Source organism: Sardina pilchardus, chromosome 24 (genome assembly GCF_963854185.1).
Source record: "Sardina pilchardus chromosome 24, fSarPil1.1, whole genome shotgun sequence".
Classification (NCBI taxonomy): Eukaryota; Metazoa; Chordata; class Actinopteri; order Clupeiformes; family Clupeidae; genus Sardina; species Sardina pilchardus.
The window spans coordinates 13092523-13111240 of NC_085017.1; the positions used below are offsets into that span (position 1 = coordinate 13092523).

At 46.4% G+C, this 18718-nt stretch overlaps 1 protein-coding gene across 2 annotated transcripts in view; it reads left to right on the plus strand.

Annotated features, from left to right (window-relative positions):
* The first annotated feature begins 2161 nt into the window (after positions 1-2161).
* Positions 2162-18718, plus strand: part of smap2 (small ArfGAP2) — a 32474-nt gene continuing 15917 nt past the window's right edge. The window contains exon 1 of one of the 2 annotated variants that reach the window (XM_062528672.1): positions 2162-2866. In XM_062528672.1, coding sequence (XP_062384656.1) covers positions 2764-2866 — 103 coding nt within the window. In that variant the 5' untranslated portion in view covers positions 2162-2763. The remainder of the gene's footprint in view (positions 2867-18718) is intronic. The other variant, XM_062528671.1, reaches the window with a different exon arrangement.

Here is an 18718-nt window from a genome sequence, read left to right on the forward strand (position 1 = left end):
AGTATGATTGGGTAGTGTTTTTCCTGGATTGTTCGTTCTAGAGGCCACTAAAACTTTTTTGTGCATTTTTGTGTCAAAACTTTATTAATTGGTTGCTATTCATGGGTTTCATCAGGTCCCTTTCCACAGGTATATATACAATCAAGCACCATGCAGTCTGCATTGATAATCGAGGTGCTTGATTGTATACACCTGTGGAAAGGGACCTGATGAAACCCATGAATAGGGGTGTGAAGAGTATTTCAAGCAATATGTTAAAAAATGCCCCAGAGAGCATGCACCAAAGATCTCCTACCCCACCTTTAAGACCAAACTTTTCTCAGATGCTTTTTTCCTATCACATGCTCACTGCCCAGTTCACAGACCACCCTTCGGGTGAGTACTATTGCTCCTTGTAGTACTTTTGCTGTCCTTAGGGCAAAGGAACTAGTGAAGTGTGAAGTAGTTGCCCTGTGATCCTGAATAGACAGAATAGACTGATCGGGCATAGTGTAGCAGCTCATTCTTTACGGCTCGAGAGCTGCAACTCTACTGGGTTTTTCTGAAACTATAAGTGGTCATATTTGAGTGTTAATACACCATGAGGGGGACTATCGAGCCCTGTGGTCTGGTATTTTGGCCCTGAAAGGAAACATACAATATGTGTGCATGCACAGTTTGGGACTATCTTAAAAATCTCCATAGGCTATAGTTCTGCTGTTCACTGGGTGTTTGACTAGGATCATTCTCACAGTTTCCAAAGAGCCACACTTTTAGCTAACATTTTAATTGATTCTGCCCCATGGGTTATGTGTTATGTTAGTGTGTCACGCCACCCTGGATGTGATTTTGAATTGCTTTGTGACTGTCTGTTAACGTTTGTGGTATATAATCATTTCTCAGTTCACAGAGCACTCTTCCAGTTGAGTACTACTGTTCCTTGTAATACTTCTGTCCTTAGTTGGACATAGGGGGATTCAGTGAAGTTGTCCAGTCATTATAACAGACAGATCAGGCACAGGCAGAGTGTAACGTCTCGTTCTTTATGGCTTGAGAGTTACAGCTCTCCCGGGTTTCTCTGAAACACTTAGTGTTAACTATTTGGGTGTTAATGAGTTGGACTATCAAGCCCTGTGGTCTGGCATTTTGGCCCTGAATGGAAAAAAATATATGTCTTGACAGGTATCACTATCCCTGAGACTTAATTTCTTTTCATTATTACTTTTAAACACTTTTAAACTATAGCCCCATTATGCTTTTGCGTACTAATACCTTGTGTCTTATATGTTTTCTTTTTTATTCTTTACTTTCGAAACTATGCTTTGGCTTTTACCCTTCTATGCTTTTGTTATTATTGTTTGCTTTTGTTTATGTACAAGAAGGACATAGAATGACTTCTGTGTATGAAATGCGCTATATAAATAAACTTGACTTGAATTGACTTTGTTTAAAATATAATGCATGTTGTTTTGGACAAAAACAGCAGACAATAATCTACATAGAAGCATAAACATAAACAAACTCACCTTTTGACTGACCTTGATGTTTTTCACCTGGTGTTCTTTTCCAGGGCAACTTAGCTTGGGGTTAGGCGCCTTGAAATCGAATTGACAAAAAAAGTCCAGATCCCCCCACAGCCAACCATGCTGGTGATGGGCTTGGGTCTGATAGACCACCGTCTTTTGTAAGGGGGGAGTTATTCAGAAAGCTCCTGTCCATGGTCCTGAAGTTGTGCAGGTCCGGGATATGATGGCACCCCCTTAGCAAAAACGGTAATAGCCCACACTGCAGTTTACTTTTGCAGTGGAGGCCAAACTTCTAGAATTTTAGAATTTATTCTGACCTTGGCCCACGCATGACTATCAGGCCTTCAGGTAAAACAGTTTATGCTTGGCAGTGACCTTTAAATGTAGCCTACAGAAAGTAGCAGTAATGCATCTGTATGATCATGCTAGCGACTTCTTCATTCATTTCCTCTGCAAAATGCTGTCCCAATATTTGACCAACAGATGGCCCCACAGGATAGTCTACTGTAGGCCAGAGACAGGCTACTCAGAGCACTGCATATTCAAGCTTGCACGTCATAGCCTACTTTTTGAAAGGAAAACGTCGGTGAGATCATGTTGATACTGAGCGCTAGGGCTCTGGGAAGAGATCACTGTACAATCAGATGTGATTAATTTAAGGTTAACAAAACTGATCTCGATTACTGTTTTTAGAATAGCCTATGTTTTGTTGGCTACTAAATCTTACAAGTAGTCTCCTCCTGTAGGTGGCAGCAAAATTCCTTTTGCGCTATTGCTTATCATGAGACTTCACAAGAGGCAGGAGAAGAATTACAACCCGCATAGTAGTGGGGTTTAAACGTGAACACGGCGAGCTAGCGTATTAGTGTTGGATAGTAGGTCTGGTAACGGTAGAGTGCTCCGCTGTCTGCTGTTTGTGCTGGGCTTAAGCGAGAGGGAGAGAGAAGAGGACAACACGCGGGTGTTTCAGAAAGAAAAGAATAATCGGCTGCATCCATCATCTAAAGAATCAGAGAGAAGAGCTACTCTCTGCTTCTAACGTTAGTTTGGTTCGCTAACTAGCTAGCTTGCTGGTTATTAGCTAGCAGTTATAGGCTAACGTTGCCAGATAAGAGATAGGCTTTTCCGTTCTTTTGATAATACATTTACTTGTCCTCTTCAAGACGGACGCAGTAGCCTACTTTTTTCGTCTCGAGTGTCCTCGTAAAGCGGAAGTTATTGATTGCAGCGTAACCAGCGACCGTGGGAGAAGAGGAAAATGACGGGAAAATCAGTGAAAGACATTGACAGATACCAAGCAGTCCTTACATCCCTTCTTGCTTTGGAAGAAAACAAGTTCTGCGCCGACTGCCAAGCAAAAGGTAACGCTTTGCTTTTTCGTCTCACCATCGTGACTTACAGTATGTTGTTGGCATGGCTCGCCCTGTTGTTTAGCAAACCGGTCAGTTCCTAGAAGAGTCACTTCCGAGCAAGTATAAACGGCTTGGCAAGCCTTTAGGCTGTCCGTAACCTCTGCACCCCTGCGGTGCTAGAACTTCTTTGTCATCATCGCTATCGGACATGAGCTTAGCAATTATTTCGGCCCCGGTCAGGTGCAACAAGCCAGTGTATTTTGGGCACATTTTACGCATGATGAGAATTCTCTGACTGACAGACCAGCTGCGATTGAGTGTGTGATTGTTCGAGTGTGTGTTTAGTTGTAATGTCGTTAGATAGATACTCTTTTTAAATCTTGATGAGTCTCCTTTTTTTTTTTTTTTTTTATATCGCGGGTTGATTGTTGAATTTTCCCATTGAAAAATACCTGCTGAGTGGTAAACGAGTCCGAACAGTGGTGCGTGTCTAGTCATTGTGAGATAACCGCCTGTCTTTTGATTCACTGCTTAATTCAGGAGTGACTTCATCTCATCTGTCTTGCGGTTACATGTTTAGCAGCACATCTTGTTTTGCAACAGTACTTCCTGTTTTGACTTTGACTCATATTGCAGCGTAATTATCATGTCCTAACCTATGCGGAAGCTGTTTATTGAAAAGGAATAGCTGTTTCAGACTTTCGTGAGGCAGGACTTTTTCGGAATGTATTTTTGTATGAAGATAATAACGCTGAAAAACCCCGAGCAAATGTAAAGTTTGAATTGTGAATGTTATAAATGTTAAAGATGGTGAGTTATAGAAAGTCAAGTGAAGTTGTAGTCGTTTCAACAGCAACATCCAGGCCTGTGTTCTAAGCATACAGAAGATGCCCTTGTCACTTTTTCTCAAGACTGACAGGTGTTCTTAACCCTTGACCTTCGCAGTGGACAGTCCTGTCTGGCCTCTGACTCAGGGCTCAGAAGGGGATGTGACCCCCCCCCCCGTCCATCTGTCCTCAGCGTGGCCTGACACTGGCTGGCTGTAATCTCAAATCCCCCCCCCCTCCTCGCCCCCCCCCATCCCTCTCAAGCTATCCCTGTAACCGCTCCCTTCTTCTTTCTGCCACTTTCTACATCAATGTAGCAAATCTGCCAGCACAGAGTTAAGTTCTCTCTCTCTCTCTCTCTCTCTGACTCTCTCACTCTCTCTCTCTCTCTCTCTCTCTCTCTCTCTCTCTCCCTCAGTTCCAAGAAGTGACGTTCTCTGCACAGTACAGTTTAGAAGCAGGAAGCTCACGCTGCACACTGATCTGGAGCAGGTCCAGAGGCTGGCCTGGCCTCTCTCAAGTCCCCACAACCCCCAGCCCCAGCCCCAGCCCCACCTCCACCCAAATCCGCTCCACGTGCCTGATTCGCCCGCCGGGCGCCTCTCCCAAACCTGCTGTAGCGGGTGGGGGGGGGGGGGGGGGTTGACCCAGTGACTAGAGCGCAGAGACAGACATAAAGCTGCAACCTTGATGTCACAGTCATTGGGTATCAGTGCCCAGCATCTGCTGCACCTCACAGCAGGGCCAGTTATTCAGTCAGTCAGATAGCAGCAGCAGCAGCAGCAGCAGCAGCAGCAGCAGCAGCACTTCTCAATGCTTTTTTGCTGGCTGAAGACTCTGAGGCTTATGTCACACGACCGTGCTTTCTCTGAGGTGACCCACTGACTTGGACAGTGGCTGTGATGGATTTTGAAAGTCTGTCAGTGCACTGCATCTGGTCCAGATCACAACATGGTCTGGTCTTGTCAGCATAGCAGTACTTTCCTTTTTTTGCTAAGCTGCAGACCTTCTAGACTCTAAAGACTGCACACACACACACACGCACACACACACACACACACACACACACACACACACACACACACACACACACACACACACAGTCACACACACACACACACACACACACACACAGTCACACACACACACACACACACACACACACACAGTCACACACACACACACACACACACACACACAGTCACACACACACACACACACACACACAGTCACACACACACACACACACACACACACAGTCACACACACACACACACACACACACACACACACACACACACACACACACACACACACACAGTCATTCACAGAAGCGCACAAACACAAACTGTCTCTCAAAACAGAATCTTCAGCTCCTGTAGAAATGAGAAGCCAGTCACTTTGGCTCTTGTTTTGGCAGGGCTTTGACTGGGGCGCCTTGCAAATGAGAACAGCGCCCGGAGCACTGGAAATCTGCATGCATGTTGGGGGAAAAGCCCTGGATGGCTTCCATCTGCCTGTGAAGCAGTGCTGCTACTGTGTGTGTGTGTGTGTGTGTGTGTGTGTGTGTGTGTGTGTGTGTGTGTGTGTGTGTGTGTGTGTGTGTGTGTGTGTGTGTGTGTGTGTGTGTGTGTGTGTGTGTGTGAGTGTGAGTGTGAGTGTGTGTGTGTGTGTCATCGCAGCTAATCATGTCAGTGCTTAGACTTATTAGCAGGCTTGTTTGGGATTAGTGGTTAGGCTGGCGAAGGGAACACAGTGGCTGCATGGCGCTGCAGCTACAGAACGTTCCCTCTCCCTCTCTCAGCACAGCGCTGTGTACTGTAGGCCTGTCCGCTGTTGTCAGCCATTACTGGTTTTCAGGCCTGATAGAGTTCAGGCGTGGTGCCTGAATTCAGGCTTGAGCTCGGCCATGTGCGATGACAAGAAAGGCTATACTCTACATTGTCTTTGAATTTATTTGAGAATTTCAGGCACAGATCATTTCCTGTCTGTCAGCCATTAGTGGTTTTGTTTGATTCCTACATAGGGCGCTTTTTTAATGTAAGCTTATCTCATCGCAAAAAGATTTGCATCCAGCTAGAGAAAGATTTGCCAACTCAAGAATCAGGTCACCCCGGCCCCTCTCCTCTCCTCTCCGCTGCTATTGCTGCAATCCTGCCGCAGACATCATCATGGTTTGCCTGTGTCATGCTATGACTGAGTCAGAGGGGAGTGCTTGTTGAAAGCAATGATGGCCAGATACTGATGGTTATCAAGAACTAGGCTAGCCTACTGAATGCTTGCTAGCCTGTTGATCGCTAGCCTACTGAACACAAGCCCACTGAAAAATGGCCTACTGAATGCTTGCTAGCCTATTGATCGCTAGCCTACTGAACACAAGCCCACTTAATGATGGCCTACTGAACGCTAGCCTGTTGAACGCTAGCCTACTGAACGCTAGCCTGTTGAACGCTAGCCTACTGAACGCTAGCCTGTTGAACGCTAGCCTACTGAACGCTAGCCTGTTGAACGCTAGCCTGTTGAACGCTAGCCTGCTGAACGCTAGCCTGTTGAACGCTAGCCTTCCTTACATGATTGCTTGCTGTGGCTCCCTGTTCAAGTGTCTGTTGTCTTCATTCCTCCCTCCCTACCTCATTGATCATATCCTCCTTTTTACTGAAGAATTCATGCTTAGTAACATTCTTGTGTGTGTGTGTGTGTGTGTGTGAGTGAGTGAGAGTGAGTGTGTGTGCACATGTGTTCTTTTTCTTTTTCCTTCTTCTGTTCTCATCTTTCTTCATATCGCCTACACCTCGGCTTCTGTCTCCTCAACTGAGAAGTCCTTTCTGTGTGTCATCATCTCTCCTCTCATCCCCCCCCCCCCCCCTCTCTCTCTCTCTCTCTCTCTCTCTCTCTCTCTCTCCTTCCCTCACCTCAGCCTTCTCCTTCTCCATCTCCTTCTCCCTCGTTAGTTGTCTGAGGTAATAGAGTGTTTGTATTGGAGGCGCTGCTCTGCTGAACCCTTTTCCCATGAGTCATTGCACCCCCACAGCTGGGAGCCAAATAATGGCCCATCCTGCTCAGGCTTTCATGGCAGTTAGAATTCTCTGTGGAGGCTGTGTGTGTGTGTGTGTGTGATTGTGTGTGTAATTAAGTGTGTGTGTTATACAGGTTATACAGGGTTGTCAAAGGTAGCACAGAACAACACACACACACACACACACACACACACTCACATTCACTCTATGCGTCACTACTAGAGAGAGAGAGCTATTCTGTGCTTCTACCTTGACATCCCTGCATGAGGGATAGGCCAGGACGTGTTGCAGTATGTGTGTAAAGTGTGTGTTTGAGTTCATGGGTTTATTGAGTTTATGCATGGGACGCTAGTGATGTCTACGACTGGCAGGCACTCTCACAAACCTGTGGAGGCAGGAAGGACACACACACACACACACACACACACACACACACACACACACACAGTCACACACACACACACACACACACACACACACACACACACACACACACACACACACACACACACACACACACACACACACACACACACACACACACACACATTCATTCACAGAAGCGCACAAATTGAGGGATTGGACCTCCATGTCCTTCAATGCAGAAGCCACCTCATTGGAGGTGGGAGGTTAAGGGGGGACATGTTACTGCCCTCTCGTCCTGATATCACTAAAACAAATATTGATAATGCAGCTCACAAATCACAACAGCTAGCTCTAATGGACGAAACCTACTGTACTGGTTGGAACTTGGCCAAGATGCAGTTCACATTTGTCCAATCGTAATTTGCGTAAGTAAACTGCCGTCTATCCTGTTGAGTGGCAGAGGTATTCTGACTTTGTCACCCAAACTTGCAAACGTCCACAATTGTGTGAATACAGCAGCCAAACCTACTGTAGCACTGTGAGAAAAGAGGTGCATCTGGGAGTATCGGAACATAGGATAAGGATTATGAATTTACAGTATGCCTTTATCATGGCCAGCCCACTAAAGGGCTGTCAGATTGTCAGATCACGAGTGTGTGTGAAGGACGAAAATAGAGGCCAGTTCTAAACGGTTCTCCACTGTAGTTGTAGCATATGTCCTAACTGTTCTCAGCTGGAGCAGGACGCTACCACTGCACCAGAGGAAGTGAAGAGTGACCCTCCGCAAAACTGGCCGAAGGGGAGGCCATATGGCCGCGACGGGCCTCTCACACTTTTGGCAGCGATCTCGCCCGCTCGGTATACCGCGCCGGTCACAGACATGCTGGAGCTCGGGGTGACCTAATGAATTAAAAATGCCCGTAGTGGCCTCTGAATGTGAAATGAGTGCCTGTGATGTCTGCTCTTAGTTACCTTATCCTTTTTAAGTGTTTAGTTTTTTATGATATATCATCATGCCTCTAGAGTCCCCACTTATGAACATGAACATCAACCACAACTTAGAATAATCACTCTTTTTAAGAATATATGGATCGGATTATATATAATCGGAGTCATTATAGGCTGTGTTCAAGCAGAGACGCCTGGGTTCTGAAGGATCTTTGGTCCAAGTTCTCCAACCAGAGAGAAAGTTGGTAAACAGACATGCAGGAAGCGTGATGGATATCAGGACTCACCTTGCTGACCGGCTCAATTAGCCAAATTCACAGGGAGAAGCACGCAGACAGAAGCTGGGGGCTGAAAAAAAGAATGGCTGTATTGTGTGTCTCCTGATTGAATCTTAGGGAGCCTGTTCCTCAGTTAGAGATGGTGCACTGAGGGGGTGGGGTTTGGATGTGGTGGTGGGGGTTGGATAGGGGGGCAGGGGGTCGCATCAAGACAAGTAGATGAGAGAGCGAACCTTGACACCAGAGCAGATGAGGGGTCTGTGTGTGTGTGTGTGTGTGTGTGTGTGTATGTGTGTGTGTGTGTGTGTGTGTAGGTGTAGGGGTAATGATGGGGGAGGGTCACATGAGTGGGCCTATGCAAGCTTCATAGCCTAGGTACACAATACAGGCTTTCACATCTCCCGCCTCTGACACCACAGTATTTAAAAAGCACATGCTGTAGCCTGAAGCAAACGTTCCACCCACACTCTGCTGAATGTAGGACAGATTGTTGTATTTAGGTTATCGGTTGACATTTTGGCCAAGGATCGTAATTGGATTTGCACAGTAATTATTCTATTTTTTTTCCCAAAGAACTGAGCCTTCCTAATGAAATGCCACATTTGCCTTGACAGGCAGTTGCAGGAAATGTTGAGGTGCAGTAGCAGGGAAAGTGGAATGAGCTAGAAAGGAGGGTGTTAGAAAAGGAAGTGGTGTCATCGCTGACCTCTCGACAGCTTCCTTGGCTGCCCAGAGCCTCATTTGCACGCCCGTGTTCCGTTGGTTACCATGGATACCTCACCTGTGTAGCTGTTGAAGAAGCTGAAGGGTATGGGATGATTTTTGGATGAAGGAGGGGGGCTAGGAGGAGGAGAGTGTGTGTGTGTGTGTGTGTGTGTGTGTGTGTGTGTGTGTGTGTGTGTGTGTGTGTGTGTGTGTGTGTGTGTGTGTGTGTGTGTGTGTGTGTGTGTGTGTGTGTGTGTGTGTGTGTGTGTGTGTGTGTGTGTGTGTGTGTGTTTGTCTATGTGTGTATACATGTGTGGGTGGGTGTGTATTTGGCTGTGGATGCGTGTGGGTGTGTAATTTGTCTATGTGTGCCTATATGTGTGTGTGTTTGTCTGTGGTTGTGTGTGTGTGTGTGTGTGAGAGAGTGTTTGTCTACTGTATGTGTGTGTGTGGGTACCCTCTTCAGGGATGTCCTGGCACTGAAATGGCCCTCCTTGCCGCTCATTATCACACACTCCATACCGGCCCAATCATCCATTGGGCCCTTGAGCTCCAGCATGCTTCATCAAGAGCACTCGGTGTGTGTGCTGTGTGTGCTGTGTGTGCTGCCGAAGCCTGCCATAGAGCATGCTGGGGACTAGCTTAGTGACTGTGTTAGTGAGTATACACTAGATTAATGTTCTCACTAAAGAGGAACAATGCAGGATTGGCGATTTCATCTCTGGTTTCGGTTTCGTTTTTCGTTTTCGCTCGTTTTATGCTTGCATATTTCTCTGCAGAGCTTCCCCGACAGCTTTAGCGTGTATATTTATACATATATAGGCTATATATAAATATATAAATTGCAAGCGTGGTTCTTCTTGTTCCTTACGCGTCTCTGACTTCCAGATGTAAACAGCAGACGATCGTTCATCAGAAAGTTGCAAGGTTGTAATAGCGGATAGGGACACTAGGGGCGGGAGGAAATGTGACTGTTTTCGATAAAACTGGTCAGTCAAGCAAAACAACGATTTCTAAGTGATTTTATGACTATGAAAAAGTTGCATAGGGTCTCTTTAAGGGTGGAATGCTTCACAAAACCCACTGTTTGGTTTCTGTCTCGTTTTTTGGGTCACGGTTTTTGTTTGGGTCGGTATGCATTGTTGTTGGAGATGCAGTGGCTGGAAACGGTGCTTTTAGGTTCTAGAATGTACCGTGTAATGCCTCAGAATTCTTGTGTGTGAGTAATATTCTCAGTGTACTTCTATTTTGCCTGTGCAAGTGGAATGGTCACACACACACACACACACACACACACACACACACACACACACGCACAGAGTGAGATCATGTTGTTTTGAGTGAGATTGCAGGTGTGGTGTGTGTGTGGCGCAGTGCAATGACTCAGATTTGGTGAAGGTTATTCTAGGTGAGAGGGCCGTACTGTACTGTAACTACATGAGGGAGTTGTTGTTTAACACCAAAGAGCTGGAGCTTAGGACAAAACGGCAACAATGGAAGCTTAAAGACTCTTATTTACTCCAGAAGTGCTAGACTCATGTAATTGCATAAATCCTATAAACTGACTTGCTAATATGCTAAATAGCAGCAATGGCAATCCTATTAGCAAAGCTGGTATTTGGCCAATGGGACACTTTGTAGAGAAGCCCCAGGCAGTGCTAGCTTGTGATTTTATACAGCAAACCGCTGGACTTTGGTATTTGGCCTACAGTATTATATGTGTCAAACAGGCTTTTACAGATTAGCATCCTATAGGCAGATGGCAGAAACAGGTCCCTTGGGGCTTCAGCTCCTGCAATGGCCACTGATCTCTAAAGAATCTTTACTCATTCATTTACATGTAGTCATTTAGCTGACAGCTTTTATCCAAAGCAACATATATTACAAGTCAATTATATTACAAGGGCCAGTCTCCCTCCCCAGAGTCTTGCTCAAGGGCACAACGGTGGAAGCCGGGAATTGAACCCACTGCCTTTAGAGATCAGTGGCAATGACCAGTGTTGCGGAGAGGTGAGCTGTGGTCACTGGTCACAGATTGGCGCTTCACAACTGCTTGCAAGGCACAGTCTCCCAGATTGCATTGTGGATGTGTGTGCATATAAAAGATATTGCATAGTACTGCAGTTTCTTTACACACTCCCAGTTCATCATCACTACATGATGTACAATAAGCTTTTTACTATCAGCAGTAAATAAATCACACACTCTAGGCTATCTGTATCTGAAGGCATATCAGGGATATAAATAAAATGGCTGCCAGACAAGTATGTGTGTAGGAAAATATTAGGGTGAAAAAAACGTAGACATCTGGGGTTCTTTGGGCAGACCGAGTGGGGTCATGTACTGTAATCTAAGCAACGTGTTTTGCTCTAGCCTCTTGTGTCAATATTATTTCTCCAATGGCTTGACCATATGAGGCAACACTGGACATGCCGTGTCCATTCTCCAGCAGGTTGCTAAGCGCATAAATATTGCAGTGATCTGATTTCCTTAAAAACACTGTATCAGAATTATTTAATTTCACATGTCCGTGACTCCATTTTTAGATAGCCAAGTCAAAATGCTCTCTACCAAAGAGCCTGAACTGAGACCTGTTGTTTTCAGACAGGCTTCAAACAGACCGATATAGTCTTTTCCGAAGAGGGACTCACGTGGATCAATTCGAAGTAGAGTGGCATCGACTATGGAAAGTCATCACTGCGTTTGCATGTATTATTCAGGAGTAGCTTTTACCCAGAGCCGCTGTTAGCGAGTGAAGCGTGTGCATTTATTAGCCTGCCTAGCCTGGCTTAGCACTTTGGACTCCCAGGGACCGGTTGATGTTTGGGTCGTGATCTAGCAGGCCTGATCACAAGGATCACGCCACTCCACACTAGGCGAGGCCATAGGGGCATTTAAGGCAGTTCCCCTGTCTCCTCATGTGCCAGTTAGATGCAGTCACTATTTGGCCATTTATAGTTCTACAAATTTGGTTTGTTTCTTGGTGTTTTAAGCCCCCGACGTTGTCTTCAAGGCAGCATTGCCTGGAAGGCACTAGGTTTAGGCATGAGTTAAGGTTAAGGTTAGTGTCAGGATTTAGGTGCCTTTAAGTCGATGGTGGCAACGCTGCCTGGAAGACGATGTTGGGGGCTTAAAACACCATTGAGCATTTGGTTTACTGTATACCGTATGCCAAGGAGCCCATTAACTGTATGGATTAACCCTCCAAGACTTTAGGACAAGGCTAAACTCATACGCATGCAGGAGACTGTCCAATGATGTGAAATGTCATGTCACGTCACGTCACGTCAACCTGCAGATGCTGCTGCAATGCTTTAGGGGGAATTAGGCCTATTAGTGTCCCAGTGAAGGATCAGGGATGGTCCAGTTCCACTGCCTCTCAGCGTGGCCTATTAGTGTCTCAGTGAAGGATCAGGGATGGTCCAGTTCCTCTGCCTCTCAGGATCAAGAATGGTCCAGTTCCACTGCCTCTCAGCGTGGCCTATTAGTGTCTCAGTGAAGGATCAAGGATGGTCCAGTTCCTCTGCCTCTCAGCGTGGCCTCTGAGTAAACCACGGAGGCCATATGCTCCGAGTGGGATCTGCTTGGCCACCGATGAGGTCAGTGGCTGGCCTAGAGCTATAGGCTAAGGCTGTATGGCCTCGATCTGGGTCGAGGAGAAGCCCCTCACCACCAGAGGGCTCGCTGGCTAAATATACCCCACCATGAAAATGGGGACACCAGAATTCCTTTTGAATAAGTCATGTAAAAAAGAATAGCGTAGCCGCATATCAGTGGCTAATGGCGAAATAATGGCTTAGTTGCTAGTCGTGAGGATGTCTAGCGAGATCGGGGTTCAGCTGGTTTCTTAGGTGTGTTTTCGAGGGCATGTGTTGCTGATTGCGCTGGCGGATTCGCGATCAATGGGCTTTGCCTGTCGTCTGTGTGCTTGCTGACACTTTGAAGCTGAGCAGTCGTTCTTGCACCTCATTAGGGATTGGCAGTCAGACCCTGTAAGATCACACAGCCTGATGTTTCTGTGCAATCCGTTTACACTGGTGAGAAATGGGCTAATGCCCCCCCCCCATTCTCCGTATGTAGTGTGTGTGTGTGTGTGTGTGTGTGTGTGTGTGTGTGTGTGTGTGTGTGTGTGTGTGTGTGTGTGTCTTGTGGATATGGGGACTTATGCATAAGCCTCGTGGGATCTGGGCGAGCTCACCATGTGCACGCCGTCTGTTCCACTGACTGTGTGTGTGTGTGAGTGTGTGTGTGTGTACATGAGACGTTGTCTCCCACTGCAGTCCGCACACTGCAGTGTAGTATACCTCTGATTTCTTGTGTGTGTGTGTGTGTGTGTGTGTGTGTGTGTGTGTGTGTGTGTACTCAGTACACATCACTCTGGCTGAATCACAGGCATCTATGATACAGGAATCAAAGTCCAATCTGTTAGCTCTCTCCGACAGCCCGTCTCTTTCATCGACTATGTCATCGGCTCTCCTCGTCTCTCGCTGTCCCTCCCTCCATCGCCAGTTGGACTCTGCTGCCCCTCTGCAAAATTCCACTTTCTTACGTCTTAATTTCATTTGTCAGTCTCCATCTCTCTCTCTCTCGCTCTCTCTCTCTCTCTCTCTCTCTCTCTCTCTCTCTCTCTCTCTCTCTCTCTCTCTCTCTCTCTCTCTCTCTCTCTCTCTCTCTCTCTCTCTCTCTCTCTCTCTCTCTCTCGTCTCTCTCTCGTTCTCTCATATTTCTACCCCAATCTTGTCTGTTTTCTAATATCTGTTTTTTGTCTTTTTTTAGCTCTCATGCTTTCTCTGATTCTCTTATTCTCTCTCTCTCTCTCTCCCTCTCTCCCTCTCTCCATCCCTCCTCCCCTGTGGAATTGACATGCTCTGTCCAGGTTCCCCATGACATTATGTCATTATCTCTCCTCCCTTCCCAGAGATGGATCTCCATCGATGGACGGTTTGTTTAAACCAGTGCGGCTGCCATTGCTCATGTCAGGAGTCCAGCTCGTAACTCACAGTTCGTTGCGCGTTATGGCTCTCGAAGTGTGGCCCTGACCCAATGAGAGAGCCTGTCTTTGTTGCGGCACATCCCGCACGGGACAATGCAGGTCAGAGAAGATGAGACAGATGCCCAACTGGACAGGTGGATGGAAAGGCATCCGAATCTTTAGTTTGAGAAACGGATATGAGAACACGTCCGAATCTGTAGTTTGAGAAACGGATATGAGAACACGTCCGAATCTGTAGTTTGAGAAACGGATATGAGAACACGTCCGAATCTTTAGTTTGAGAAACGGATATGAGAACACGTCCGAATCTTTAGTTTGAGAAATGGATACGAGAATATGTCTGAATCTTAAGTTTGAGAAATGGATGCCTTAAGCCTCCCTACATAGTCGCCGGCTCCACTTTCAGTGTTCGATTACTTTAGATCCCCATTGTTTTCAGCACAACCCCGCACACCAGCATTAAATTCTGCTGCCGCTGCCACCGTGTCAGTTGTGATTCAGTCCTATTTGTGTCTGCATCGCTCCGTTAAGTCCATTGTTTAACCGAATGCTTGTCAGTTGGATGTGTGGTGGCTGGTGTGCGTGGGCGTGTAACAGTGTTGGTGCACTGGTGTCGGTGCCTGTAAGCAGAGCGCTTCATTGGAGGCGATGTTTACACAGGCAGGGGCTGCCCGCGGTCATCACAGGAGGCCAGCTCGTAGTCCACGTCTCATCGTCACGTGTAAATACTCTCAAATCACGACTCTGGCCCAGAGAGAAGGTGCCGTCTTTCCCAGGGTGCCTCTCAACATCTCTCCTCGATCCTTGATGCTCGATCCTCCAGGCTCGTTCTCACTGATCTATAACTAACACTGGATAGACTATCCCATTGTTGCTGCCCCATCATTGTTTATGTAGATCAGTGAGGACGAGGACGGAGGAAGGAAGGGAGGATGTATAAAAGACTAAATGAGAGGCACCCCCAGTGTTTGGCTTGGCCGTGGCCTGGATGTGTTCAGAGTCAGACGCACATGAACGTGTGCTAGAGAAAACAAAGACCGGAAGAAAGTGTGAGGAAGGGGAAGTAGAAACCAGAGCTCTTCTTAGCCAACATCCCAACAGCCACACGTGCTGCTGAGCTTGCAAGACTAAACCTGCTTCTCCTTTTTAGCTCTGAGAGCCAGCAGAATGTCCATGTGACACTAACCTACAGTAAAGCTTGTAGGCTTTCTCCATAGCTGCATGTTTGCGCACACATTTTATTTAATTGTTTTGGGGGGCTTTTTCATAATAATCCATGATGGGCTGACCTGCAAGGCTCTGGTCAGTTGGCATGGAATGACCCTGCTGGTTACTGGCACAGTCACATAACACTGATTCAGGAGCAGTGCTGTACTGGTCTGGAGGAGACTGTATTAGGTGTTTGTCTCTAATGCAGTTTTTCTATCAGCTGCTGTCTCTGTCTTGGCAAGAGTCGCAGGACTGTGCAGTACGGCTCCCCTGGGCCTTCTGTGATTGGCACTTCACACGGGTGCAGTGTGTATGATGTAGGCCTATCCCCAGGTTAGCACTCTTCCTTTCCGTTGGTTTTTTTTGTGTGTGTGTTGAGACAGGTGTCAAGTTTGTCTGCTGCACAAAAGATCCCTTTTAATAGTTGCACTTGGTTCTAATTCAAGAATTGTAAAACATGCATATTGAGGCCCAACTTAGAGTTATTATCTCAAACCACAATGACTGAAATACACCTGGTTCAGTCTATAACATTTTTTGGACTTGACTCCAGCACACACTCTGGAGATTTACCAGGTTTTGTGATAGTCCACTAAATGTAGAAATGTAATTTCACCCACACACATATATTGTATCAGGGTCTGCTGAAACAGTAGCCTACTGTATGTTACTGGGTAATATGAGCTACAGTACCCTTAGTCTGCTATTCCAGGGGTTTAATGAATTCAGCTGTTACACACATTTGTAAAGTAGTGGGTGGAGTGTATGCAAATTTGTTCATTAAGCACATACAGTACTTCAATACTTAGACTAACACCACAGAGTCAGTGTGTGTGTGTGTGTGTGTGTGTGTGTGTGTGTGTGTGTGTGTGTGTGTGTGTGTGTGTGTGTGGGACAGTGTGCTTGTATGTGTGCGTTGCTACCTACCGTAAATGAGGAGGAAGAGACAGCCAGTAAGTGCTTCCTCTGGGATGCTCATTGTGTTAAGAGAGAGAGAAAGAAACATCAAACATTGACAACATTGAAATATGACTACTGCAACTCAAACTTCATAGGCCCAATAATGCAGATACCGTACATGCAGTACATTTACTTTGTGGGCAATTAGGTGCAGGGCTGTGTTTTACAAAGCTCTTTGGTTTTGGTCTATGCTCTGATTCCATGAAATTGTTCTATTCTCTGACTCCATGAAGTTATCCTCTACCCAGTCGCTGGTTTTATGCCGAATAGTTGAGATCCATGTAGCATTTCCTCTTTGATATTCAAATGTGGTGGTGCAGCGGCCATTTGCCTCTAGACCTGCCATCACCACCATGGCATGCAGTCAGCTCTGGGCTCATTCACATTTATTCTTTTGGCAGATGCTTTTATCCAAAGCAACTTACAGCAGTAGAATAACATTTGAGATGCAGTACAGAGGAGATCTTAGAGTTACCACTGCATCTGTCAATACCAGCACTAGGGGATAGTAATGCCTACTGGTTTCCTCCTCCATCGAAGGCTCATCTTTGAACGGATCAGTCTCGACACTTGCTGTTGCTCACGCTAAAGTAGCTCTCAAGTAAGATCGTCTACAATCTTATCTTAAACTTTTCATTGACTTTACCTCAACGATCCTACAGCCTGTCGATGCTCTAGGCCTACTAACTAAACACTTATCTCGGGGTGGTGGAGGCATCAGGGAAACGGAAGGCTGCCGGTTCGAGCCTGACTCCTGCTGACCCTGTTGAGGTATCTGAGCAAGATGCTGAACCTCACAGCACTGCTTCCAATGAGCAGTTCCAATGGCACCTTGCATGACAGCCTTTGCCATCAGTGTATGAGTCTGTATGTGTGTGAGTGGGTGAATGTTGAGAGCTATGAGGAGAATAAAAACTATATAAGTGCAATCTGTTTCCCATTTCCTTACTGGGCCAGGGTTCTGTTAGCCTGGAGATCCAGACCCACATCTAGAGAGATTTAGGGTCTGGCTATCAGTAATGAAAATGGCCCAACTCAAGGAGTGCCTCAAGCATGCATTTGAGAATATCACTGCACGCAATTGGATAACACTATGACCAATGCTTACTGACTGATTCTGGACTTCAACACAATTGGTAACACTACGACAAATGTTTACTGACTGATTCCAGACTTTGATGTTGGAGCGCTGTCATTACCTGTTTAGCTCGCCTCTGGCCCGTCTATATCAGATACAACAGTGATTGGTGCAGCTCGGCTTCAAGGACATGGGTAATGAGTGTCATGATTTCCAGATTGACTCACTGAGCGATTTCAAATTGTGCTCTCATGAGAAGTCTGGATTTCCAGGGTGGTGTTTTGCACTTTTAGGTTAAATCAAGTCTTAGCACTGGAAGGTCTTTTATCACCAGAGATCTTCGTTTAGTAAAGAAAGAAACCAAACCTGACTGCATTCTGATGTGTTGGGAAGCTCGAGAGGCGAATGACTGCTCTTGGTGGGCCAATAGAGTTGCTCTTCTCTAGCCTACTGTAGGACTAGCGTAAGCTTAGCCCACGGCGGAGAAACCGGCCCTTCACGTTAGATCAGAGCTGTTGTGTGCTCACAGCAGTGGAGTCTTGCCTGAACATGTGCGCTGAGTGGCCCCATCCTGCGGATCATGTTGTTGTTGTGCCACCTCACCTCAGATAGAGCGTCAAGCTGGGTTAGAACAGACCTCTCATGAGTGTTGCGGTAACACACACTTTACTGTGGTATTTACTGTATCCCTTTACCTCAGAGGTGGTAAACACAGGATTGTCACTGGTCACTGTGAAATGACCAGTGAAACTTCAAACCGCATTAATAGCCACAGAAAACATGTCTCTCATCTCTCATGACACATCTCTCGCTCAAGATGTGTCATGAGAGCTCTTAAGAACTCATTTCTATATTTGTTCAGTGATGAGGCGGACATGTTTATGAAGAAACAAAGGCCAACATTCATGAAAGTTATTCGATCTCAACCGTAAACAAATATCCTCAGCCCACAGTATCGACAGAGTTCAAAAATAGACTCGGCTTGTGCACGTGTTCCATGTTTGGGATTCAGTCTGCAGTCTCCCGTAGGCTCTCACTTACTTAGTCATTTGGCTGAAGCTTTCATCCAAGCCATTTCGACGTTACAAACGTCTTCATCAGAGTCCTTCTCCACCAGGACTCTGATGAAGATGTTTGTAACGTTGAAACGTTAGTCAATGTTTGGCCTACCGCAGTCATTTTGAGTGTATGTGTGTGTGTGTTTGTGTGTGTGTGAACACGTGCATAGTCTCATTAGAGAAACTTTTAAGTGGCTAAGTGTCTTGCACAAGGTGACAAAGGGGACAGCTGGGAATTGAGCCCACAACCTGTCTGGCTACTGCATGCTAGCCCTCTCTTTGGTCATTGAGCGGTCATGGCCTCGTTCTACAGAAGTCGCACTGACCAATCACCCTCCCAGCTTCTTCCTGGTTCAAGGCCAATAGGAAGTAGTCTTAGTTCATCCACCAAGAGCCTGACGCTGAGGGAGCAAAAAATATAT